The sequence below is a fragment of the Schistocerca serialis genome, chromosome 4 (genome assembly GCF_023864345.2).
Source record: "Schistocerca serialis cubense isolate TAMUIC-IGC-003099 chromosome 4, iqSchSeri2.2, whole genome shotgun sequence".
NCBI lineage: Eukaryota > Metazoa > Arthropoda > Insecta > Orthoptera > Acrididae > Schistocerca > Schistocerca serialis.
In genome coordinates, this window is record NC_064641.1 from 145,981,772 (window position 1) to 146,009,679 (window position 27,908).

The following is a 27,908-nucleotide window of genomic DNA, read 5'->3' on the forward strand; positions in this document are numbered from 1 at the left end:
CACTTTCAAAGCACCTAATAGAGGGCATTGCAGAAAGGAACAGAGTATGACATAATTATCAGCACAGCCAGAATTCTGCAACAAAAAGGCTTTTAAATAGCATGCAGTGAGATGCCAAAAAGGAACTAGAAGAGCATTGTAACTAAGCAAGGGTAGACAGGATTACTGCACTATGCATCGATGATGGAACTGCTTGGCAAGGTACCAAACATTTTGTGAGGTAAACTCTCCACATGCTACCTCTTCAAGTGGGCAATGAAGTGATCATTGAACTGAACGTGAAAGCAGAAGGTCTAGCTGATGTATGCAGTGACACATTCACATTCATTGATAATCTTTGGGTGACAACTAAATCGCCGTAGTCAACAACTGTCTCCCACCCTTCCTTGCTGCCAAAGAGGAAGAAGACAACATTGGACCAATCACAGCCAATGAGGTCCACCAGCAACTCAACTTTCTCAATACACAGAAGTCAAGGGAAGCTGACGTCATCAACACAACAACATGTTGAAGCAGATGCTGCAACTAAACACATATCTGGAATCTTCAGCTCTGTCAAAGAGACTGGAATTTACCCAAAAGCCTGGAAGCATGCAGAGATAGTTGCCATTCCAAAGCCTTGTGAGGCTGTATGAGCTCCCAAAAGCTACAGACCCATCAGCTTGCTGCCAGCACTATTGAAAGTTTCCAAGAGGGCCTACCTGAATTGCCTGCTCCAACATACTGAAGATGAAGACATTCCTCTTGATGTCCAGTATGCTTTTCATCATGGACATTCCACCACTCACCAACTCCTTCGTCTGGTTGAAGAGGCCATGGAAGCAACAGACCACTCACAGTACTTCGGAGACCTCCTGCTGAATGTCCTACAAACAGTTGACTCTGTATAGCATGAGGGTTTTCTGTACAAGCTCTTGCTGGGACTCCCAACATCATATGTGCAGCTGATACACAGCAGCCTCCAAGACCACACATTACATGCATGAGCTGGGTCTATTATCTCCATGTAATATTAAATCCAGGCTGGCATCACCTAAGACTCCATGCTTGGGTCGTCTGTCTATCCTATATACGTACAGTGGACCTACCATGGACTACATGAGTACAATTAGTGCTGTATGTTTGTGATGCAGTGCTATATAAAATAGTGGCAGCATACATCTGGTGCATTGGCAGTTTCAAATGATTGTCGACAACCTAAACAGTTGTCCAACAACATGGTGACCAGAAATGTGGTGAACTGTGACAGCTTAACAGTGACAAGGTTCACCCTCACACAGAATCCAAGGCACTTAGCTCAAATACAATTTCAAAAGAAACGTGCATCTACTGGTGGCAGAGGAAAGAAGACCCAACAGTCTCTAAAGGCACTAACAGAAGTCAGGGAAAGAAGAAGACAACCACACATCAACTGAAGGCAAAGCACTTCATGCTCTTACTTAACACAACACAGGGCAAGGGAGTCCTGTCTGTTTGGGGAGTGGTGGTGATAAGTTGCTGGTAGAGGAGTTGTAACAGCAGAGTGAGTCACTCAGGAGAGCTCAGTGACTTCAAATGTGGACTAGTCATTGAATGTCACCTGAGCAAAAAATCCATCATGGACATTTCAGCCCTTCTAAAGCAGCCCACATCGACTGTTGTTGGATGTGGTTTTGAAGTGGAAATGTGAAGAACAAACACAACTAAACCAAGACCAGACAGAACTCATGTACTGATGGACAGAGACCATCAAGCATTGGGAGGATGATTGTAAAAAGTTGCATGAAATCTGTGGAATGAATAACTCATGAGTTCCGAAGTGCTACCAGTGATCAAGCAAGGACAGTGACTGTTCGTAGAGAATTAAAAAGATTGGTGTACATTGGTCAAGCAGCTCCTCATAAGAAACATATTTCTGTAGTCATTGCTAAGCAATGTTTGAGGTGTGAAGAGCAATGCTGCTGGACAATGGTTGACTGGAAATGAGTGATTTGGAGTGATGAATCATGCTGTACCCTGTGACAGCCCCAATGGAAGGGCTTGAGTTTGATGAATGCTAGGAGAACATGACCTATCATGTTAGTGCCAACAGTAGATATGGAGGAGATGGTGTTACTGTATGGGGGGTTTTCAAGGATAGGATGTAGTACGCTTATTTCGCTTAAGAAAATGCTAAACTCAGAAGAATATGAACAAATTTTACAGCATTATGTACTGCTACAGTAAAGGAATAGTTTGGATATGATGACTGTTTGTATCAGCACGACAATCACCCTGTCATAAAGCAGCATCTGTGAGGCAATGGTTTGTGGACAATAACAACCTTGAAAAGGACTGGCCTGCCCAGAATCCTAATGTAAAGCCCTGGGCCCTTAGGGATGAATAATTAGAACATTGTTTTCATTCCAGGTCCCAGTGTCCAACATCAGTATCTTAACACTCAATGGGACACCTTTGGGGTGAGTTAGAACATTGTTTCCATTCCAGACCCCAATGTCCAATGTCACTATCTTATCTGAGTTCAGCTCTTGAGGAAGAATGGGCTGCCATTCCTCCACAGACATTCAGACAGCTCACTGAAAATGTCTCGAGCAGAGTTCAAGCTGTCATCAAAGCGAAGGATGGACACGCCCCATATTAATGTCCATCAATAGCTGTCTAGATACTTTTGATCAGATAGTGTATTTTGCTGGGCCATAATGTGTCCTTTGAAAAGTAATTCTCCTGGATTAGTCAATCCTGGCCTTTTTCATTGTTTCTTATGTCGAGTCATATTTTTGGTTTCTTAACACTATGTTTCCTATATTTTTCAGTTTAGAGTTTGGGAATGTTCATGTCTTCTATTTCTTTTTTTAATCTACTCCTATAGTTTACAGATATGTTTCTTCTGTGATAATCATGACTGACAAGGTTTGTTTTTGGCGGCCTCAAAATGCTAGATGGAACGTGAGTGGCGTCGAAGAGAGCTAGAGGCTGTCCGCAAGAAAGCACAGACAGATGAGGAGCTTAAGAAGGCACTTGCTGAGCAAGTCAAAGAGAGACAGCGCATTCAAGCACTGGAGATTGCAAGGGAAAAGCAGGAATTTGAGAAAGTGCAGAAGATACAGGAGCAGCTCGCAGAAAAGGAAAGACAGGAGCAACTGAAGAGATTACAGGTAAGAACATAAGTTCTGTAGGATTGTAGGATTGCCTTAGATACTGGTAAAAAATACAGGCACACTATGCCGAGAAAGTACCTAAAAAAAAAAAAAAAAAAAAAAAAAAAAAGGCATTCAGAGAATGTATGTTTCTCCTTGCAGGCAGTTATAATTGTGATTTTGAGCTCAGTATACTCCAAGTGATCTTGTAGTGGGAGAGAGTTATCACTGTGAATGTGGCCTGTGATATATGTCCTTTAACACATACATAAAATTCCTGGAAGGGAGGCTTACATCCATTACTCATGTCTGTAACAATGTTCATTGTAAACAAAATCTGATTTGGAGAACGCCCACAACTGTGAATCATGAGAACTGAATTAAAAATCTGTTGCAGTTGTAGCTAACATTCTCTTTTTCTTTCATGGATAGTTTTGGAGGCCTTACAGCTGCATAATCAGGTGCCTTCCAATAAATTGTGAAGTCGTGAGCCTGCCCACCATACAGTTCATCGAGTGGCACCTGATAATGATGGAGCTGTAAAGCCTCTGAAACTACACCGGGGAGGGGGAGTACATTAGCTACAACTAAAGTGATTTTTAATTTAGTTATAATGTTCCTTGTGCCATAAACAAATACATTTATGGTTAAAACCCCAAAATAAAATACTGTACCATATTACTGCCAGATCTGAAATGAGAAAAGTTTGTAAGTTGAATATCGCTATTTCTAGTTTATTTTTCAAACAAAAGTTTAAAGTTATTAACCTGTTGAAGTAACACACACTCAAAATTGCACTTCTTTCTCCAATTTAATTATTGGACATACAATTTTAGCTGTTATTTCAGATTAGCTGACATAAAGATAAATGTCCTAAATAAATAGGTAGCAGTCAAAAAATTCTCTTGTAACCATTCAAATCAATCCAAACAAAATATATTACATGCATGGGCCACAAGGAAATCCCAGATAATTCCAAGAACACCCAAATCTCCTTAATAATGTGCAGTACAAATCTCATAATCAGAATAGTAAATCTTTACAAAAGTAAAATCTTTATGCAACAGTCACTGCCATTCTAACTACATGCGTATCCCTATGTCTACCATACCATCTAAATCTACAGCTATACTCTGCAAACCACTGTTGAGTGCATGGTAGAGGGTATGTCCCACTGTACCAGTTATTATGGCTTCTTCCAGTTCCATTCACATATTCAGCATGGGAAGAATGATTGTTTGAATGCCTCTGTGTGTGCAGTAATTATTCTAATCTTATCCTCAAGATCCCTATGTGAGTGATACATAGGAGGTTGTAATATACCGGTATTCCTAGAGTCATCATTTAAAGCCAGCTCTTGAAAATTTGTTTTGATAGACTTTCTTGGGATAGTTAATGTCTGTTTTCAAGAATCTTCCCATTCAGTTCCTTCAGTATCTCTGTGACTCACCACGGATCAAACAAACCTGTGACCATTCATGCTGCCCTTCTCTGTACACGTTCAGTATTCCCTGTTGGTCCAATTTGGTACAGGTCCCACACATTTGAGCAGTATTCTAGAACTGGTCACACTGGTGATTTATTGGCAATCTCCTTTGTAGACCAATTGCACTTCCCCAGTATTCTGCTAATAAACCAAAGTCTATGACCTGCTTTAGCCACGACTGAACCTATGTGATAATTCCATTTAATATCGCTACCAAGTGTTACACTCCAGTATTTGTATGAGTTGGGCGATTGCAACAGTGACTCATTTATATTATAGTCAAAGGATACTACATTTTTTCATTGTGTGAAGTGCACAATATTACATTTTTGAACATTTATAGGAAGTTGCCAATTTTTGCACCACTTGGAAACCTTATCGAGACCTGACTGAATATTTCTGCAGTTTATTTCAGACAGTACTTCATTATAGATAACTGTATCATCTGCAAAAAGTCTGAGGTTACTATAAATGTTAGTCGCAAGGTCATTAATATACAACGTGAACAGCAAGGGTCCCAACAAACTTACCTGGGGCACACCTGAACTTACGTCTGCATCTGACGATGAGTGTCTACACGGGGTAACATGCTGCATCCTCCCTAAGAAAAAGCCCCCAATCCAGTCACAAATTCCACTTGATATGTCATATGATTGTACTTTTGACAATATGTGTAGATGTGGTACTGAGTTAAATGCTTGTTGGAAATCTATCTGCCTGCCTTGATCCAAAACTTTCAATGCGTCATGCGGGAAAAGTGCCAGTTGGGTTTCACAAGGTCATTGGTTTCAGAATCCATGCTGGTTGGCATTGAGGAGGTCATTCTGTTCGAGGTACCTCATTATGTTTGAGCTCAGAATATGTTCTAAGATTCTACAACAAATCGATGTCAAGGATATTGGGAAGCAGTTTTGTCAATCACTTCTACTACCATTCCTGTAGAAGGGTGTAATGTGCTTTTCCCAAGAACTGGGTACGGTTTTTCCAAGAACTGGGCACGGTTTTTTGTCTGAGGAATCTACAATAGATTATAGTTAGAAGAGGGGCTAGCTCATCCGAGAATTCAGGATAGAATCTGACAGGTATTCCATCAGGCCTTGGAGCATTATTCAATTCTAATGATTTTGGAGCATTGTTGAATTTTAATTATTTCAGCTGTTTCTCAACACCACTGACCCTAATACTTATTTCATTTATCTTTCTGGTGGTACGAGGATTAAATTAGGGCAATTCTCTTGGGTTTTCTCTTGTAAAGGAACATTTGAAAATGGAATTGAGCCTTTAGCTTTGCTATCCTCAATTTCTGTTCCTGTCTCATTCACTAGGGCTGGACACTAACTTTGATGTCACTAACATCCTTTACATATGGGGTTTTGTGAAATATCATTTGACAATATTCTATTATGCTAGAAGGCATCACGCATTGCTCTCTTGACAGCCAATCAGAACCTCTCCATCGATAGCCCTATGCTTTGTTCTACACCTATTATGCAGTAATCGCTGTTTCTTTAGAAATTTCTTTACAGTGACCATAAGCCATGGAGATTTCCTCCCGTTATGAACTGTTCTACTGGGTACATATCTATCTTGTGCGTAGTCAAATATTCTTTAAATTTCAGGGGCTATTCAGCAATGTGTACTCATATTTATGAAATGTATTATTTTACTTCCACATTAAGAAAATGCCTAATGAAAAAAGGATTTCATTACTTTAAGCACTAACTGGTGCTACTGATATTGATTTTTGAACTATCAAATGAGAAGTATAGCAAGTGTTGCTAAGACTGCATTCGTGGCATCGACAATGATCACCAGATCCAGTCACCAGAGGTCGCCTGATTACATTGGCCAACAATTTGGTTACGGTGCATCTGATCCCCTTCATCAGTTTTTGGCAGAATCGACAAGGTTAGGCTAGCTTAGAATTATTCTGTGAAAGGGGCTAGAATCTATTTTAACCTCATTAAGCGGGATGGATGCTTGAAGATGAGTGCATCATTGTGGCTTTTACTACTAAAGTGATACCAAATGTGTGTGAAGGAGCTAATCCAGTGGTTGTCAGATTTTTTTGGTCAAGAGCTAATACTGACATCATGGGACAACACTTCAGGCTTTGTAGATATCGATCTCATTATTAATTGGTAACCTATATAAATTGGTGTGTTATGGGCTACCAACAGACTAGCTATGGTAAGAGCACTAAAAGGTGGCCACCAGATACTGATCATAAAAAGTCGGGACCATTTGGAGCAGTTCCTATTGACTGTTCCCTGTTTAGGATTGCTGCCATCCTCACTGACCCAAAAGCTATGACACTGTAATTGCCTGGCAAAATGTTGTGTTGCCCATGTTGTAGCGGTTCTGCCTGCTTTATTTATTCCTTTGTTGCCCTTGGTGTCAATGTACTACATTGCTACACTGGTTGAAAAATGGGGTTTGTAATTTGGACACTGACTGTGGTAAATAATGTAGCTGACAGATGGACTGTCGCGTTTCACAGATGTTTACTTTTACTTTTCACAACCCCCCCCCCCCCCCCCCCCCCCCATATACACATTTAATGTGGCCAGTGCACTATTGTTTAACTTTCCATTTCCATAAGCCTCATTAATAGTTTGCAGGCGAACATCCACATACTGCTACAATAGTTTCCTGTTGAACGTCTACAAGCAGTAAAAACATAACCACATAGTTCACAGTTCTTGAAGAATAATCAGGTATGAATGGAGCAGACACTGTCACTATTTTAACATATGGCTTAATTGTTTAAGACTTATTACACTGTTAAGTTGGAGCATTGTTGTTGTTCTAACCAGCACAGGTTACTCGTCTGAAACTCGGACATGGACTGACTGAATTGTGACCAAAAATTGGGCCCTTATCATCACAATAATAGGTGCTGAAACTACACATTGTTCGAAGTTTAATTTACAGAAATTACAATAAACTTAACTCATTTGATTGACTGAATACATAGAAAAATTGGTTCTTTTTAACAGTTTCTTCTACTACAAGGGTTAAGCTGAATTATGAAATTAATATATATAGTTAAGCAAACAATACTTTTGACAAAACTGTTAATTACTTTGGAATTAATGAAGGGCTGGTTTTGCTAACATGTTTTCAAATAGAGCTAAATAGATCCTTTAGGAATACTATTTGTTGTTCCTCCAAATGTTTATAATTAGTACAGAATTTATAGTTGTTTATAGATCAACAATAGAATTTAAGTTATGAAACAATTACTGATTTCATCCTGTAATGTAAGATACGAACTAGTAATAGTTGAAATAAATTGTAGAATCAGTTACATACATAAACTAAGCACAACATTAGATCTGGTGTTATGTTCTTTAAAACTGAGGGCCAACCTTTCTCTTTTATGAAAATACAGATTATACTCATGTATGTTAATAGTAATTAGTTAAAAGTGGAAAAAAAAAGAAAACGAATTTAAGGAGGCAGATGGCAAAACAAGAGGGGAAGTAAAAATACCCAGCTTGTTTCGTCACATCACCCCCTCATTGGATTGACCAGACAGATATTGCAAATAGCCAACTGGACAATTCAATGACCACAAGTGACTCCAGAAATTGGGTTTAAAATCTGCACACAGAAAAATACATAAGACATCTTATCAAAAACTACAGTGCATATGTTTTTTCAAATTTATACATATGTGAACTGGCCATACAAAAATCCCCATACAAAATAATTACCTACTGTGTATAGTTGTACAGTATCACAAACTATCCACAAGTTATACTTTTAACAAAAATTACACATCTTCATCATATGTGATGTCCTTTTTTGTTAAGCAAAGATTACATTTTAAAATATATATCACTTTGTACAAGCCCTGTCTTGCTAAACAAAATAAATCCTAATGGGTTGCAATAGACAGAAAATTTCACTTGCCCAATGTTTAGTAATTTCCACAAGCACTTTCACTTTTTCAATGAGCTTTTACAAATTTTCTCACCAAGTTGTCCATGCCTTCAACAGGTCCAAGTGGCAGTTAGCAAGGAAATGCATTGCTATCACTTCCCTTGGAGGTGGTTCTCGTCCGCTACAGTACACGAAAAAATGAGACAAAATATCCTACTTAAGTGCACTTACTTTGACTTCTAACTTAAGTCTAAAAAAAGTTTAACACTAATGGCAAATGATATTAATTATATCATAAATAAATACATTACATAGTTCTCATAACATTAAAATAATTAGCACTAAAACTGACTATAGTATGAAAGGTGGTGACTAGAAAAAAATTTTAAAATCAAGTGTACATTACACTACCAAAACATTACTCTAAGCCATAACTGTCTGAAACTGGTTAAACTTGAAAGATCTGGGTCTCTTTTCCATTTGCAAAATATCAAAAACTCAATATGTGCAGTAGCATAGATTTACTAATTATTACATTATGGGAAAAGAATAGAGTCACCATCACATAACTTGATTACTATTCACATCAAGATCAAGGGTATGGAAGTTGTATCAAATCATTGCCCCACTTCACTACTCCACTCTGAGCTCTACTCTCATTCAATCGGAAAATTAAATTCTCACAAAACCACAAAATGTTATCAAATAGTTGACCTGTCAGAATATTCACATCACTCTAGTACCACCGTTATCAGTTAATCAGCAAAATTACTTTTCGTTATCCCAGAATTACCAATTTATGCTCATAGTAGAATTTTTCAGATAACCTATAGATCGGATGATGCACCATCATATGACTTGTAAATATTGCTCTTTCTGTTAATCTCTCATTTCAGCTGCAGTGTCATGAATTGCACAGTATAAACAGTACTCAATGTTGCCTAGTTCAAAATTAGATCATCAGTACAGTTACACAACATTTGTATGTATGCAGTCATCTTTTTCATTAATCATGGCTGTCAGTTCCATTATTTTACTTACATTTCTTATCTTGGTAACTAGTGGAGTGCTTCCTCAAAAAATATATCTACTGCAGAGACAGGCTCCTTAACCATTAAGACCCCAACATTATTCATTATTTTATTATTTCATTATTGCTTCATTATCTAATAAATAAACACCTTCTCTGCTTATCTAATGCAAAACGGACTCTACTGAAAAACACTCCACAGTAGCCGATCCGTATGCTAAGGCAAACTTAATTCTCATTACCGATCAGATAAAATCATCACTTAGACAAACTATTATTTCACTTTATTCTAGCCTGAAGGGAGATATACATACAAGTCTTGCTAATACATTCCACCCACATTACTCCAGGCAACTATGTTTAAAAGTTGTAATTCCTTAATGTTAGAAAAGGCTGTACCATGAGACACAACTATAGCAACTATAGGTAGATAGTTATCTCCATATACTGATTGCACTGAACACAAACACTTCTATTATACCCCAATTAATATTAATACCTAGTATTTAAAATGGTTTATACTGCATATTGATGCTGCACCCATGAGCTGATTACTTCAGGTGTTAATTACCCTCCACATATGTTGACAGCTTTCATTTCCAGTTTACCTTACCTCTTTGTTCGACAGAAATTCTTTGATCATGGTACCAACTAACTTTTTTCCGTCCTCCTATGACTCCATTACTTATAAGTAACACAACATAATATAAATAGATATATAGATAACACTAAAGAAAACTTTTCTAACATATTTCTATTCTAAAGTATGCTACTGCACAAAATTACATGATAGTCGAAGACAGAATGTTTGTTATTCACTTATAAAATACGGGTAGGATAGGAGAAGAGTTTGACAGCCTCAGGAAACATGAAAAATGAGACAGACAGCTGGGGTAAGCATTATTGCCACATTATGAATCCAACACAGAATGCTGAACCCCTTACTTGCTAATTGCACAAGAAATTAGTCCCAAATTTACATCAATGCTGAGATTTTGAATTACCAACAAATTGCATTCCAACAGCTGACCTGCCAATTTTACAGTTAATGGTACCTCTTGTTTCACACTCTTTGATATCTTATCAGTAGCATCAATAATTTTTATTCCAGAAACATGCATCACTACTATACCCTCTTTGTTCTTAATAGATTCAAAAAATGCATGTGAAATGCCATTCAAATCACTACTATTGTCCAATACACACTTAACATGTATACCTTGTACACTTGCTGTTGTTACAGGGTGCCACACTTCCTTTTTACTTACCATGTGATCTTGTTCATACAACAAATCCTCATTAATCTTTTCCCAGTCAAATGACAGATAGCATGGTTCTCTTCCTCATTATCATTCTCAAACTCCAACTCTTCACTAGGCCTAATATTATCCTCCTTTGTTCTTTCTTTAAGTAACATATTGCCCTCATTATCATTTACAAATTCAAATACCCCATTCTCATCACTAATGGATTCGTCATTGCTATCATCATTACAACTACTGTCAGAGTCAGACCCACTGTAACTTTCTCTACGCTTTAGATTTTGTACCACTTCCATGTTTTTCCCCATTTCAGTCAATTTTGAATCTACATTTTCACTTAATTTTCCCAGTTTTTCCCCTACCACTACTGCACCCTTGGCTACTACCTCAGTTTCTAAATCATTTTTAATCTTATCGATTTGATTCTCAAGTTTAACCCTATTTTCAGCACATTGTTTCTTGGAAACTTCCACCTTCATACTATTGTCTTCACAAAGTCTCTCGCTCTTCCACACATTTATGACTCATTGTTAATTTCTCATTAGTATTATCAGCATCCAACATCTTATTTAATTCTAAAAGATTAAAGCTGACTACCTGAATCTCCTTTTTAATTTCTTTCTTCAGTTCATCCTTTAAGCTAACCATGTCAGTTCTAATGCTATCAGTTTTCTTTTCCACCCTACATATGAGGGGCATTTGAAAAGTCCGTGCAAAATAAAAACTACTTACGTGTTTGCGGCAAACCTTTTTTATTTTTCGACTTAGTCTCCTTTTAGACCTATACACTTCATCCAATGATGTTCTAATTTGTTGATCCCTTCCAAATAATAGGAATTGTCCAAGTTTGTAAAATAGCCATTAGTTGCTGCAATCACTTCCTCATTTGAATAAAATCTTTGTCCTGCCAGCCATTTCTACAAATTGGGGAACAAATAATAGTCCAAGGGAGCCAAGTCTGGAGAATAGGGGGGATGTGAAATGAGTTGGAATCCTATTTCCATTAATTTTGCGACCACAACTGCTGGTGCATTGTCGTGATGGAAAAGGACTTTTTTGCGGTTCAATCGCAGGCATTTTTCTTGCAGCTCGATTTTCAAATAGTCCAATAGCCATGAATAATATGGACCTGTAATAGTTTTACCCTTTTCCAGATAGTCAATGAGGATTATCCCTTGCGAATTCCAAATGACAGCCGCCATAACCTTTCCGGCCAAAGGAATGGTCTTCGCCTTTTTTGGTGCAGATTCTCCCTTGGTAACCCATTGTTGAAATCGTTGTTTGGTCTCAGGGCAATAGTAATATATCCATGTTTCATCCACAGTGATGAAACGGCACTTAAAGTCCTGTGGATTCTTCTACAACTCTACATGTACATCCATACTCTGCAAGCCACCAGATGGTGTGTGGCAGAGGGTACTCCTGATGGTGTGTGGCAGAGGGTACTTTGAGTACATCTACCAGTTCTCCCTTCTATTCCATCTCATATTGTTCATGGAAAGAAAGATTGTCGGTATGCCTCTGTGTGGGCTCTAAATTCTCTGATTTTATCCTCATGGTCTCTTCGTGAAATATACGTAGGAGGGAGCAATATGCTGCTTGACTCCTCAGTGATGGTATGTTCTCGAAACTTCTACAAAAGCCCATACCGAGCTACTGAGCACCTCTCTTGCAGAGTCTTCCACTGGAGTTTATCTATTATCTCCGTAATGCTTTTGCATTTACTAAATGATCCTGTAACGAAGCGCGCTGCTCTCCATTGGATCTTCTCTATCTCTTCTATCAACCCTATCTGGTTCTTCATGAACAGCTGCAAACCACCCATGCAACACTTCACACGAGTCTGTTTTTGGTCAAGCGTGAGCAATCATGGAACGCATCTTGCAGATAGCTTTCTCATGTCCAAATGCTTATGAAAAATATTATGTACCCATTCATTTGAGATGCCCACAGCACTAGCAATCTCACGCACCTTAACTCTTCTGTCATCCATCACCATATCATGGATTTTATCAATGATTTCTGGAGTTGTAACCTCCACAGGGTGTCCAGAACATTCAGCATCACTTGTGCCCATATGGCCACTCCAAAAATTTTGAAACCGCTTACAAACTGTCCTAATCAAAGGATCACAGTTACTGTAATGTTTATCAAGCTTCTCTTTAGTCTCCTGAGGCGCTTTGCCTTTCATAAACTAATGTTTAATCAGCACACGAAATTCTTTTTCATCCATTTTTTGACAATCACTTTACTTCCTTGATTCACACGAATGCCAAACACTAAGAAATAGACCAGTATGGCTGAAACTTGGTGTGCATTCTTTTCAGAGATACTACTAACTAAACATGACCTTGATACGTGCTGGTAGTGCCAACCCTAATACTTTCCAAGGACTTTTAAAACACCGCTCGTATACTACTCATAATTTGCCTTAACATCGTTTCCAAGTTTCCGTCCGCCATAAACTGTTGCCCTTGCTGACTGTCGCTACTAGATTCCTCCTCCTTAACCTTAATGACTTCATCTACTTCAGTACTGTTTTTGTCCATTTTGCTCTTTACAATAGGACTTTCGTCCCCATCCTTCATAGTTACATTCATGTCTGATAACTATTATCGTCTACAGAACACATCACACTTACATCCTTGCATTCATTTAACAACATAACCTCTACATCTTTGTCCTCTGTCACACTGTCTTGTCCATTAAGGTCACTCATTATGTATGTCTTAATGCAACAGTTTTTGCTATGAAATTACCGTATTCTCTTTCACTCTTCTTCTGCTGCTCTGCTGCTGCTATTGTTGTTGTCGTCTGGATCTGCAAGGCTGTGGGAAGTTTTAATTCTCTCGGCAAGGTGTCTTGTTTATCTCATCAGCTGTGTCCACCTGCGTGCTGATTGGTTGCTCCTGTACTCAGTGGCTGCTGCCATAGAACCTGCTCGCTGATTGGCTGCTGTCCTACTGTGGCCATGAAATCCAAGTGGTGATTGGCTGTAGCATCTCTTCCATTTCAAACTGTGAGCTGCTCGAGTTCACACTTCACTGTCAAATGTCGTGAGTTCTAGTTTATTGTGCTCACATACAATAGTCCTCATGTTGGGGCACCGTATGTAGCAGTTCTGCCTGCTTTATTTTTTCTTTTGTTGTCCTCGGTGTTGATGTACTGCATTGCTACACTGGCTGAAAAATGGGGTTCGTAATTTGGACACTGACTACGGTAAATAATGTAGCCCACAGGTACACAGTTGCATTTCACAAATGTTTACTTTCACTTTTTACAAACCCCCCTCCCATATACACATTTAATATGGCCAGTGCACTATTGTTTAACTATCCATAAGCCTCATTAATAGTTTGCAGTTGAACATCCACATACTGCTACAATAGTTTCCTGTTGAACTTCTACAAGCAGTAAAACATAACCACATAATTAACAGTTCTTTTGGAATAATCAGGTATGTATGGAGCAGACACTGTCACTGCTTTAACACACGGCCTATTGATGTAACACTTATTCCACTGTTAAGTTGATACATTGTTGTCATTATAACCAACACAGGTTCCTCATCTGAAACTCGGCCGTGGACTGACTGACTCGTGACCAAAAATCGGGCCCTTGTATATCATCACAGTAGTAGGTGCTGAAAATATACATTGTTCGAAGTTTAATTTACAGAAATTAAAATTAAAACATAACTCATTCGATTAACTGAATACATAGAATAATTTATTCTTTTTAACAATTTCTTCTACTAAAAGGGTTAAGCTGAATTATTTGTTTAAATCATGAAATTAACATATTTAGTTAAGCAAACAATACTTTTGAGAAAACTGTTAATTACTTTGGAATTAATGAAGGGCTGGTTTTGCCAACATGTTTTGGAATAGAGCTAAATAGATCATTTAGGAATACTATTTGTTGTTCCTCCAAATGTTTATAATTAGTACAGAATTTATATTTGTTTATATGTCAACAATAGAATTTAAGTTACGAAACAATTACTGATGTCAACCTATAATGAAAGATACTAACTTGTAATAGTCGAAATAAATCATAGAATCAATTACATACATAAACTAAGCACAACATTAGATCTGGTGTTATATTCTTTAAAACTGAGGGGCCAACCTTTCTCGTTTATGAAAATGCAGATAATACTCATATATTTAAAAGTAATTAGTTAAAAGTGATCAAATGAATTTAACGAGGCAGATGGCAAAACAAGAGGGGAGATAAAAATATCCCAACTTGCATTGTCACAGTGTGAGCGAATGATTGATTTATTAATAACAGTAACTGTACTTATATTTAAATGCTTTATGCAGTATGAGACATAATCACCAATGTTAGGTCTGGGGGCTTGTACACTCCTGGAAATGGAAAAAAGAACACATTGACACCGGTGTGTCAGACCCACCATACTTGCTCCGGACACTGCGAGAGGGCTGTACAAGCAATGACCACACGCACGGCACAGCGGACACACCAGGAACCGCGGTGTTGGCCGTCGAATGGCGCTAGCTGCGCAGCATTTGTGCACCGCCGCCGTCAGTGTCAGCCAGTTTGCCGTGGCATACGGAGCTCCATCGCAGTCTTTAACACTGGTAGCATGCTGCGACAGCGTGGACGTGAACCGTATGTGCAGTTGACGGACTTTGAGCGAGGGCGTATAGTGGGCATGCGGGAGGCCGGGTGGACGTACCGCCAAATTGCTCAACACGTGGGGCGTGAGGTCTCCACAGTACATCGATGTTGTCGCCAGTGGTCGGCGGAAGGTGCACGTGCCCGTCGACCAGGGACCGGGCCGCAGCGACGCACGGATGCACGCCAAGACCGTAGGATCCTACACAGTGCCGTAGGGGACTGCACCGCCACTTCCCAGCAAATTAGGGACACTGTTGCTCCTGGGGTATCGGCGAGGACCATTCGCAACCGTCTCCATGAAGCTGGGCTACGGTCCCGCACACCGTTAGGCCATCTTCCGCTCACGCCCCAACATCGTGCAGCCCGCCTCCAGTGGTGTCGCGACAGGCGTGAATGGAGGAACGAATGGAGACGTGTCGTCTTCAGCGATGAGAGTCGCTTCTGCCTTGGTGCCAATGATGGTCGTATGCGTGTTTGGCGCCGTGCAGGTGAGCGCCACAATCAGGACTGCATACGACTGAGGCACACAGGGCCAACACCTGGCATCATGGTGTGGGGAGCGATCTCCTACACTGGCCGTACACCACTGGTGATCGTCGAGGGGACACTGAATAGTGCACGGTACATCCAAACCGTCATCGAACCCATCGTTCTACCATTCCTAGACCGGCAAGGGAACTTGCTGTTCCAACAGGACAATGCACGTCCGCATGTATCCCGTGCCACCCAACGTTCTCTAGAAGGTGTAAGTCAACTACCCTGGCCAGCAAGATCTCCGGATCTGTCCCCCATTGAGCATGTTTGGGACTGGATGAAATGTCGTCTCACGCGGTCTGCACGTCCAGCACGAACGCTGGTCCAACTGAGGCGCCAGGTGGAAATGGCATGGCAAGCCGTTCCACAGGACTACATCCAGCATCTCTACGATCGTCTCCATGGGAGAATAGCAGCCTGCATTGCTGCGAAAGGTGGATATACACTGTACTAGTGCCGACATTGTGCATGCTCTGTTGCCTTTGTCTATGTGCCTGTGGTTCTGTCAGTGTGATCATGTGATGTATCTGACCCCAGGAATGTGTCAATAAAGTTTCCCCTTCCTGGGACAATGAATTCACGGTGTTCTTATTTCAATTTCCAGGAGTGTATTTGTGTCAGTGAGTTGCTGAGTGATGGTGGGTTCTTTTGTTTGTTCTTGTGCCATGCGTTCTTAGTCATATTGTAGGGAGATTGCAAAAGGTTGTGAGAAATAACCGGTCATGATATTATCGCCTCCATGCACATATTGAATGTTGGTTGTGTACTGGCCGATAAGATGCAAGTGACAGAAACATCAAGGCTTTGCATCTGCAGATGAATCGCAAATGGCATCAACCAAGGTCTGATGATCTGTAAATAGTGTTACATGGTGACTTTCATTTTCTTGACTGAAATAACAAACAGCAGAGTAAACTGCAAGCAACTTGTGGTTGAATGCTGACCATTTTCACTGTGTGGTCAAGAGTTTCATGGAGAAAAATTGAAGTTGTTGTGGCACACCATTAACAGTCTGTTGAAGAACTGTTCCATTGCGGTGTTGCTTGCATCTGTTGTAAGTGTCAGTTGCACATCTGGTTGTGGGTGTGCCAACATTACAACCTGAAACTCACAATTTTTGCATGGTGAAATGATTCCATCATTTCTGGCATTGAAAGTAATTTCCTTTTACTTTGTTTGTGTTTGCCTTTGTAGGCATTTGTTAGTGGGATCTGTAACTTTCAACAATAGAAGTTGAGAATCCTGAGGAATTGTCATAGGCCATGATATATTTCCGGGCAAGGAAGGGCATATGTTCAGTTGTCAGCTTGATGCAAGCAGTGTTAAGAGTGTGCCTGATGAAGGTAACTTCTATCCACTGAAGTTGTGATTTTGTCTTGTTGATGACCACTCTGCCTCATGCAACATGGCCAGAATTTGTTCTAGGTGCTGTGAGTGCTTGTCCACAGAATGTGAGACGATGAGTATGTTATCAAGATATATATAGCGGAAGGGGAAGCACAATAGGATACTGTCAGTGAACCGCTGCCAAGTCTTTGGAGCATTTTAAGCCCGTATGGCTTAAAGGGATACTCAAACAGTCCAAAAGTAGTTATAATGGCAGTATTTTGGATGTTGTCAGGGAGAACCACATTTGTAGGTAGGCATGCTTGCAATCGATCGTACTGAAAATTGTAGCACCTGCGAGAGCATGCATAGTGTGCATGCTGGGGATGGGGTAGCTGTCATGTGCTGTTCGAGAATTCAGGGCCATGTAATTGCCACACAGTCAGGCATACTCGAACAGTCTGAACAGAGTTATAATGGCAGTGTTCCAGTGTCGTTGGGGTGCATCAGTATTTGTAGGGAAGCATGCCTGTAATTGATTATACTGAAAAATGTAGCATCTGTGAGGGCATGCATAAAGTCCTGTATGCTGTGAATGGGGTAGGTGTGTGTGCTGTTCAGGAATTGACCACCCTGTAATCGCCACACCATATGGAAGAGCAGTTTTTCTTAGAAAGGGATTTGATTCTGGAGGCTCCAGGACTATCTTCAGGTTGAGCAATTTCTGTTTGAGGGAGTTTGGTAACAGTGGCTTTGGCAAGTTGTAGATCTGCTGGGGCCAACTGTCATGGTTTATGTCAAACTGGGGACCCATCTGTGGTTATTATGCACTGTGTGGTTCCGTCATGAACAGTACTGGCTTATGCGCATATACATGGGGTGGGGTGGTCAGGTGCACTATTAACAGACACTGTGTGCTGTAGTTTACTGCTCTTGGGATGGCTGTTGGCGACTGGCAGCATCTGTGTTGGTGTGGTGTGTGTTGGAGGGGGAGGGGCATGCCCATGTGAGGGAGGCAGGTTTGTATCCAGTTGTTTGTTGTCTCCCATGTGGATATACTTGTGTGCTGCTCCTAGGTCTGCAACAGCAGCAGTGATGTGACATTGAAGCTCATCTTTTCCGTACAGTGTGATTATGTCTGCACATTGGAAGTGGTGTGCATTGTAAGTGGTATAGCGTCAATATGTGTGGAGAATGTCCCCTGAAAATTTGACATATTTGCAGGGAATGTCATGGACGGTGTGATCAAGGGGGAGTGCGATGGGTGCCAGTTGTGGAAGCAAGGAAGATGTAGAGATAGCTTGCACCTGTTCATCTGAGATGTAAATGAGTGTGGACTGTAAGACATTGGCGGAGGGCCAGTGATGTTGTAAAAAGTCGATTTCGATGACTGGTTCTACCACATCAGTAACTAGGAAGATCCATGAACACTGGAGTGTGTCTGACAAGTGTACAATGTGTGTGACAGTGCCACATACCCTAGTGTTGGAGTCGTTGGCAGCCTGGAGCATGTGGGTGGCTGTAGGCTCAAAATACGGAGTGGAGGAGTGCAGACACAAACTAACATTGGAATCCATGTGTACTAGTAGATACGGGTTTGATGCTTTGTCCAAGATGAAGAGATGTCCATGAGCAACATATGAGGCATGTGTGTGTCTGTGTGTGTGTGTTTTAGTTATTTTGGTGGGTAGGAGGCAACATGGTGAGGTGTTGCAGGCCAGAGCACCGACTGTGACTCACTCATGGAGTTTGGGTACCCATAAGGGTCCCGGCATTTGCGTGCAGTGTCACTGAATTACATATGATACTTGCAGGGAGCAAGACATGGAGCCTGTGTAGGTTGCATGACACTCTTGCTGTGGTAGCTTTGGGTATTGATGTGCATTATTCCACAGTTGGCAGAGTTTGCTGTGACGTGCCATGATTGTGACCCTTTGTGTCTGGTTGGCTGCATTCATGCTACATTGGGGTGTGGAGTCTGCTGTGCGTGTCGCTGAGTCAAATCTTGGGGCACTGTTACTTTTTGCCTATGGTGAATGACAGTGAAATTCTGTCAGCCATAGCCAAGAGCTGTCTGATCGGTTCTGCCTCATTTGTGATCATGGCAATTCGTAGGCCTGTCAATGGCTTGATGAACCACAGGGCACACAGCATGGCATCCGATGAAAGAGCTGGTTCGACTGAGTTGCAGAGATGGTGATAGAGATATGATGGTGTACTGTTGCTCAGTTGATCTCATACATGACCTCTTGAAGTTGCTGCTCTGGAATGTGGGATTACCTCTGTGGTAGCACCACCTAGGCTGTCTTGAATCTGTTCTCCAACAGAGGCAAGTTGATGACATTGTAAATTAGTTAAGAGTGGCCCGCCAGGTGGCTGATCAGATGGATATATTCAATTGGTCATTGAAAATGTTGACTGTCTGAAAAATGCATGTGATGACCGTAACCACAAGCTCGGATTGTTGGCACTGAAAAGTGGTAGTTTGAGCTGAACACCACCGCTACGTGTAAATTTACTGATGGTCGCACTATGTCCATGAAGTGTGTGAGGCAGGATGGCTGCCGACTGTTCATGCATAGTTAGTTGTTGCATGGCAAATTGGAATGCTGAAATGCATCACATGGTTAGAAAGATGCTGCTGATGTGAACATGGTGGTGCAGAGATAATTAGAATTGAGAAGGCACTCGAAGGAATCTGTGTAATTCCCTGGATTTAAGTCAGTGGATCATCATATGCCGTCATTGTTGATGTGGCATTGTACTGCTGTTGGCTAGTGGTAACGGAAATGGATAATTCACGTAGTCAGGTTTACACACCGGTTGCACTGAGACTGCACACATATTGGTGTACTGATTTGAAAAGATTGGTCAATGTCGGTCATCGGTGGAATCCCACAGTTTCAGTGGCAGTGTGATTGCAGCATGAAGCAAGCCATCTGAGTTGACTCTTATTAGCTCCATTGATATAACAAAGAAAAATCATAAACTTGAAATAACATTTTAGGACACAAACTGCTTAATTCATATACACACTGAAATTGACCACTTGACCAGGTTGCTTTTACTCTCAAGAAGTGGGAAGAGTGAAGAGCCCTGCACATGCATCAATTTATTGGCCAACCATCTGATAAACTTTGCCGCCAACCCCTACATGACCCAACCAACAGCATGCAGTGATCATAGCACTACTCTGTTTCTATTGCTGGCTGCCTGTTGTTGATGTTAGGTTCGTTGAGGTTTGTTGCTTGAGATTCTGCTTATTGTAAGAAAGACGCAAAAATGTGGGTTTGCCTCAACTGTTTTAGAACTGATAGCGCCTGAAAAAAATGAGAGAAAGCTGTGGGAAAAGAAATGGCTTACTCAAAGGAAGAAATTCACTCATACTTGGATCTGACAATTTCTGAAATTATTTAAGAATGGACGAGAAATGCTTTCCTGAGAAGCACAAGGAGAGGTGCGGATGCTGGGTACAGAATCTTGTTTTTGATAGACCATTCATATGCTGGTTTTCTGTTTGTCAGTAGTGTTACACAAATGGCATCTGGAAATGAGCTATCCAGTTTCTCATTTAGTTAGCACAATGGCTATTTCCACACAAACAGCCACTCAGTTTGGATAAGCCAAAATTTTAAAAAGTCAGGATGTAATCTGACAATGCAAGCACATTTTAAAAACTGTTTGTTTACATAGGAGTGAAAGTTGAGTGTGGAAGAGGAAATCGGGAAGCTACAGCCGTGTTTTCAGAATCAGTATTGGAATGTTTACGTGACCAACCAGGAACATTATTGGGAAATCAATTAATGAAATCCAGTTTTTTTGAGCCCTTTGTAAACGTAGTGATATTTTAACTTAGTGGTCATAACTGCAAATAAATATCAATCCTGGTTCTCACAGCATATGACTGGCAACAATCAGGTCGGTATCCTGCCGCTGTCTGGGGCATCTCCAGACATGTCTTTGCTGGTCATTATGGCTCAGTTCGAAAGAGGATTCATCAGTGAAGGCAGTTTTAGTTCAGTCAATAAGATTTCAGGCGACGGGACCCCTCTGGTTGTCATCTGCGACACGCATACAGCAAAGCACTGCTCAGTGATATTCTGCATCCCATATTGTTGCCGTTTGTGGCAAGCTATCCTGGGCTTATATTTAAGTAAGATAATGCCCACCCACAAACAGCGACAGTTTCTACTGCTTCTTACTGTGCTTGACAAACCCTACCTTGGCCATCATGGTTGCTGGATCCCTTCTAAACTGAGAACATTTGAAACATTATGGGCAGAGCCCTTGAACCATCTCAGTGTTTTGACGATCTAATGCTCCACTTGGACAGAATTTGGCATGATATCCCTCAGGAATACATCTAACAACTCTGTCAATCAATGCCAAGCAGAGTAATTGCTTGCATAAGGGCCAGAGGGGGTGGACCAACATGTTGTTGAGTTACTCGGTTTGTGAAGTTCTTTCTGTTGAATAAATTATTTAATTGGATCGATAAAAATCTACTCACCAACCAGCGGAAGAACACACACATAAAAGACTATTGTATTTGGCAAGCCAGTGGCTCCTTCTTTAGGCAGAAGGGTTGAAGGGGAAGGAAGAAGGGTGAAGGAAATGGACTGGAGAGATCTAGGAAAAGGGGTACATTTTGGGGAAGTCACCCAGAACTACAGGTCAGGGGAGACTTACCATAAGGGATGAGAAAGAAAGACTGATTGTTGGGGACTACATCATTAAAGGTGAAGGACAGGGTAATATGCAGACAGAGATTACTGCTTAAACATCATGTGTGTGCTAATAAGAGTGAAATGCTAACTGCATTGTACATAACAGAGGTGGGAGGGAGAAACAGAGTCAAGTAACAGAGGTGGCAGGGGGTAACAGAGTTAAGCTACGTGCAATATGCTGTAATGTTTGAATATAGTTTTAGTAATTTGCTGCTTGATAAAGTCACAATGATTAAATATCTAGGCATATTGTTGCAAACCAGAGTGAAATGGAACGAGCATGTAGGGGAGGTGAATAGTCGACTGCAGTTTATTGGGAGAAATCTAGGAAAGTGTCACTCACCTATAAAGGAGACCTCATATGTAACACAAGTGTGACCCATTCTTGAGTATTGCTTGAGTGTTTGGGATCCCCACCAGATCAGATTAAAGGAAGGCATCAAAGCAACTCAGAGGGATGGTGCTAGATTTGTTACTGGTAGAATCGATCAAAATGCGAGTCTTATGGAAATGCTCCATGAATGCAAATGAGAATCCCTGGAGGAAAGACGACATTCTTTTTGAGGAACACTGCTGAGAAAATTGAGAGAAGTGGAATTTTTGGCTGACTGCAGAATGATTCTACTGCTGCCAACATATGTTTTGCTTATGAACAGCAAAGATAAGATAAGAGAAATTAGAGCTCATACATAGGCGTATAGACAGTTGTTTTTCCCTTGCCCCTTTTGCAACTGGAACAGGAAAGGGAATGACGGTAGTGATACAAGGTATTCTCCTCTATCCTTCTTATGGTCGCTTGTGACTAGTAGTGGTATAAGGTGCTGCCACCAGGCACTTTATGGTGGTGTGTGGAGTATATGTGTAGATAGATATAACTGCAGAGTTGTCAAAACATCAATCTGCATTGTTTGTACTAGTAAATGCAATGATGTACCAGTTGGTTGTAACAGACATACTTAATTTCACCACAGTAAGTAAACTGATGTAAAAGAAATCGCAGCACCAAGAAGGAGCTGAGCGACATAAATGAAAGCTGGTAGGCATGTTTTTACATCTGAAAGATAATGTATATTCAAATCTCATGCCATTCACATAAGAGTAGAGCTAGTAGTGCCACTATGAGGATGGAATTCGGGTTTGCTTTAAATACACACTGTAAGGGTCATGAATGTTACTTACCTTTGAGACTGGACATGGTGAGTTCATGTTACTCAAGAATGCCTTTAAGGCAACAAAGACACCATTATCAACACCTCACTGAGTTTGAACAATGTCATATACTAAGGCTAGGAGAATTTGGATGTTCCTTCTGCAATATTGCGGGAAGACTTGGCAGGACTTGTAGCCACTGTACATGATTGCCGGCAGCAGTGCTCATGGGAATGTAGAGTCGCAAGAAGACTGGGCTCCAGATAGTCATGTGGCACTACGGAAAGGGAAAACAATCCTGTTCGGTGTATGGCTCTGGCACATATTCCTGCATCTGCAGTAGCAATTTGAGCAGCAGTTGGCACCTCAGTGACACAACAAACTGTTACAAATCAGTTACGTCAAGGGTAGGTCTGAGCCAGATGCCCTGTATTGTGCATTTCACTGATCACAAACCACCACCATTTGTGACTTCAGTGGTGTCAAGCAAGATGTATTTGGAGGAGGAGATTAGTGTTTAATGTCTTGTTGACAATGTGGTCATTAGAGACAGAGCATAAGCTCAGATTAGGCAAGGAAGGGGAAGGAAATCGGCTGTGCCCTTTCAAAGGAACCATCCCAGCATTTGCATGTATAGATCTAGGAAAAAAACAGAAAATCTAAATCACGATAGCCAGACAACAGGATTTTGAACCATCATCCTCCTGACCCAAAGTCCAGTGTGCTAACCACAATGACACCTCACTCGTTGAGCTCATTGGAGGGCCAGGCCGAGGTCTACTGTGTTTTTTCATGAAACCTGGTTCTGCCTCGGTGACAGTGATGGCTGTATGTTGATTAGAAGGAGGTGAGTTATGGGCCTCTGGTGACTGGACCTGTTGTACTGCAATTCATGAACAGCAGCAGGATAACACTCACTACATACTGATGTTGTAATCGAACATGCTATACAGAGTTCGACACCTTGCCTTGGTCTGCTTGATTACCAGATCTGTCCACAATCAAGCACATATGGGACATTGTTAGACGACAACTCCAGCATCATCCACAACCAGTATTAACCATTCCTGTATTGATCGACCAAGTGCGCAGGCATGGAACTCCATCCATATATTGACATCTGACACCTGTACAACACAATGCATGCGCGTTTGCATGCTTGCATTCAACATTCTGGCAGTTACACCTGTTATTAATGTACCATTTGCAATGGCTTATCTTGCACTTACATTAACCTGTGATCTTGTGATGTTAATTACTTACAGATATTACCTAGGCAAATGTATTCCTGAAATTTCATTACTCTACATTAATTATCTTGTGGTGTTGTGTTTTGTTTTGTCATTGTATTTTAGATTTTCCTGTACCTCCACTAGGATGGGGGGCACCCATTTCATCAAAAATAGAAAACTTTCTGAGTTTGACACATACCTAAAAATCTTTTAGTAAACATAAAACAATTTAAGGTAATCTTGCAAAACCATAATCAGGATGATTAGGCATGAATTGCAGCCTCATTAATTCTTGATATGACCACTGCAATGAACAGCATGGTTGGACAAAACGAGGCAAATTTAGAGTTCCTCACTTGTCAACCAATTACAAGAAAGCATGCAGTTACTTATTAACTTTTGCTTCTGATGATTGCACCTATATATTGATACAGAAGTGTTAATTGTGAGCAGAGCTACAGCTGCTTTTCATTTTTCTGTGTAGTCTACTGTTTGGTTGACACTTAAAGTAGAATTTAACTCTTCATAAACTTTTATTACTTGTAGGATCTTGAGGCACACAGGAAAGCCATATTGCAACAGATGAGAGAGAAAGAGATACAACGTGTTCGGGATAGAGAGAAAATGTACCAAGAGGCTTTAGAACAGCATAAAGAAAGAACACTTCATGACGAAAATGTGAAGAATGTTATGTGTAAAAAGATACACAATCTAAGGTAACACACCCTGATTACTTTGTGTGTGTTTGTTTGCAGAAGCGATTTTTAAAGTGTTTCCTTATATGAAGTTATATGTTTGTTTCAGGCATCAGAAAGTTCCAGAGCGCTATATTAAAGAGATTGAACGGGCACTCAAGCTTAAACCATAATCACTGGTACTCCAAACTGGATATTGAGCAGTGATGAAGGTCACTTAATCTATCTTCCACTATTAAACTGCTACCAAAACCTGGGAGCAATGCAGTTTCCATACATCTTATAGTATTTGGTTTGTCCACACGAATAATGAACAAGGGCCAATATTGTAATTAAGAGATGCACGTTTTCCATCAAACAATAGTTATTACAATGCCCACATTTCATAACTTGAATTGTTTGATGTAGTAATTATAGTTTTTCATAGATGCTTAAGAATTTGTCTAAGATGTATTTTTTCTATTACTTTGATGAAGGGGTATCATGTGTGTGCAGCTAGTTCTTAAATTTTAGGGACAATTGGAAACCCAGTGTCATTTAAACAGTAATTTTTTACTATAAAATTCAATTATATCTGGAAACTGGAAATATCCAGATACTAAAAAATAAAATAAAAGAATATCTGTATGGAAATTATTTTTAATTCTAGTATTATGATGGTGAATTTCAGTTCCAGTGCTATGGTTCAATCAGGTGGTGAAATAATTTTTGATTTAAAATAGACTATTGCTTAAGACTGTCACATTGTAACAACAACCAAGTACAAATCTGAAAGCAGGGTAGTAAGTGAAGTACAACACTTTACACTGAAAGGACATTTATTATAGACACCAACGTATGAACAGGACTGCCTACTGGATGGTGAGTGCTGCTATTTGTAGAAATACTGAGTATTCCAGAACATGCAGACATTGCAAACATAATACATTTTGAGGACCTTCTAGAAATGATAAATACAAAATAACAAATATTTACCAATGATAAAATCTGAAATGGTGACATGCAGCATGGAAACCAGTGATCCTAACCACTACTAGATTAGATTCACTTTTTGTTGCATTAGATCCATAGTGAGTAGGCCCTCCAGGATGTAGAACATGTTAGAAAAGTAGGAGTACACAGTAAATAATTACAAAGAAAAAAACTATTTAATTTACCTTGTGCAAATCCTAAATGAAATCACCTTCATGGATATGGAATAAATAAAAAAATCTTAAACATATTTTCATTTAAAAGGTAGTAAATAACTTGTCACAGAATGACTAAACATTCAGTGCACTAAGATGCACATGATAGTTTGTAGACTATAGTAGACATGTATCATCAAATAGAAAAATCATTTCATGACACTTCTTTTTTTTTTTTTTTTTTTTTTTTTTTTTTTTTTTTTTTTTTTTTTTTTAGTGCAGTCAGATTGTACATAATACTCACATGCATCCGTTAGTTATACTGAGAAATTGATTAGTGGAGTGGAAGGAGTTGGCCACCAATAAATCCTTTAGGCTGCTCGTGAACTGAAATTTGCTAGCAGGTAAGGTTTTTGTGGCTGCTGGCAAGATATTGGAAATGTGTGTTCCTGAATAATGGCCACTTTCTGGATTAAAGCAATTGACTTTAAATCTTTCTGATGACTACTCTTATTTCTAGTATTGATTCCATGAACTGAGCTGCTGGTCTGAAAAAAGAGATATAGTTTTAATAACATATTACATTAAGGAAAAAATAGATTTGGAAGCAGTAGTTAGTATTCCTAGTTCCCTGAACAGGCCTCTGCAGGTTGTTCTTGAGTTCACACCATAAATAATTCTTATTACACGTTTTGGACTCATAATACTTTAGCTTGGCTTGATGAACTACCCCAAAAAATAATTGAATGAAAATAAGCATAATATGCTAGCTTTGCAGATTTGGCATCTTGTAATGTCACAAACGAAAAGCTATTGACATACTGAAGAAACAGGCGGGGCCCTATGGTGGAACCTTGTGGGACAGCAATGTGATTAATTTCGACTTGGATGATGCCTGATAGCTTAATATATGCTGTGTTTTATTGAGAATCTTTGTTTCCTGTCAGAGATACAGGATTTGAACCATTTTGTAGCATTTCATATTATACCAGAATATTCTAATTCAATTCAAAGAATATTCTTATTTACTCAATCAGATTCATTTGACAGATCACAAAATACACCAGTAGCCTGTAATTTATTGTTTAATGAATTGAGCACATTTTCACTGTATGTGTAGATAGCTTTCTCAATATTGGAACCCTTTAGAAATCTGAATTGTGAGTTTGACAATATAATTTATCAGATATTCAAAAATCTGAATGTATATAACCCTGCCTGAAATTTCTGAGACTGATAGCAAAAATGAAACAGGAAGTAAATTTGATGGTCTATCTTTATCTCTTTTCTTAAACAAAGGCTTAACTTCGGCACATTTCAACTATTAAGGAAATCTTCCTGTGGTAAATGACTGGTTACACAGATAATTTGTTACTAAATGCAAAAGCACACTCTCTAATTATTTTTGTTGATATTTTATCATAACCACGGGAGTTTTTTGATTTAAAAAAATTATAGTGGACGTTACATCTACTGGTGTAGTGAGGGTCATATTCATATTACTGAAGTTATTTTTTAATGACTGGTCTGAGATATTCCATGGCAGCATCTACTGAGCCTGATGACCACAGCTTTGTTGTAACACTCTGAAATGCTTGCTGAAAAGTTATGTGACACTGCACACATCTGTTATCAATGTATCATTTACTGTTAATGCTATCTGCACCTCTGCTACCACCATTCCCCTCC

The 27,908-nt window shown here is 39.9% G+C and overlaps 1 protein-coding gene across 1 annotated transcript in view; it reads left to right on the forward strand.

Annotated features, from left to right (window-relative positions):
- The window catches only part of LOC126474885 (cilia- and flagella-associated protein 45-like), a 93,894-nt gene extending 68,356 nt beyond the window's left edge, over window positions 1–25,538 (forward strand). The window contains exons 6-8 of the mRNA XM_050102378.1: window positions 2,919–3,134; window positions 24,944–25,113; window positions 25,202–25,538. Coding sequence (XP_049958335.1) covers window positions 2,919–3,134; window positions 24,944–25,113; window positions 25,202–25,265 — 450 coding nt within the window. The 3' untranslated portion in view covers window positions 25,266–25,538. The remainder of the gene's footprint in view (window positions 1–2,918; window positions 3,135–24,943; window positions 25,114–25,201) is intronic.
- Window positions 25,539–27,908: the final 2,370 nt, after the last annotated feature.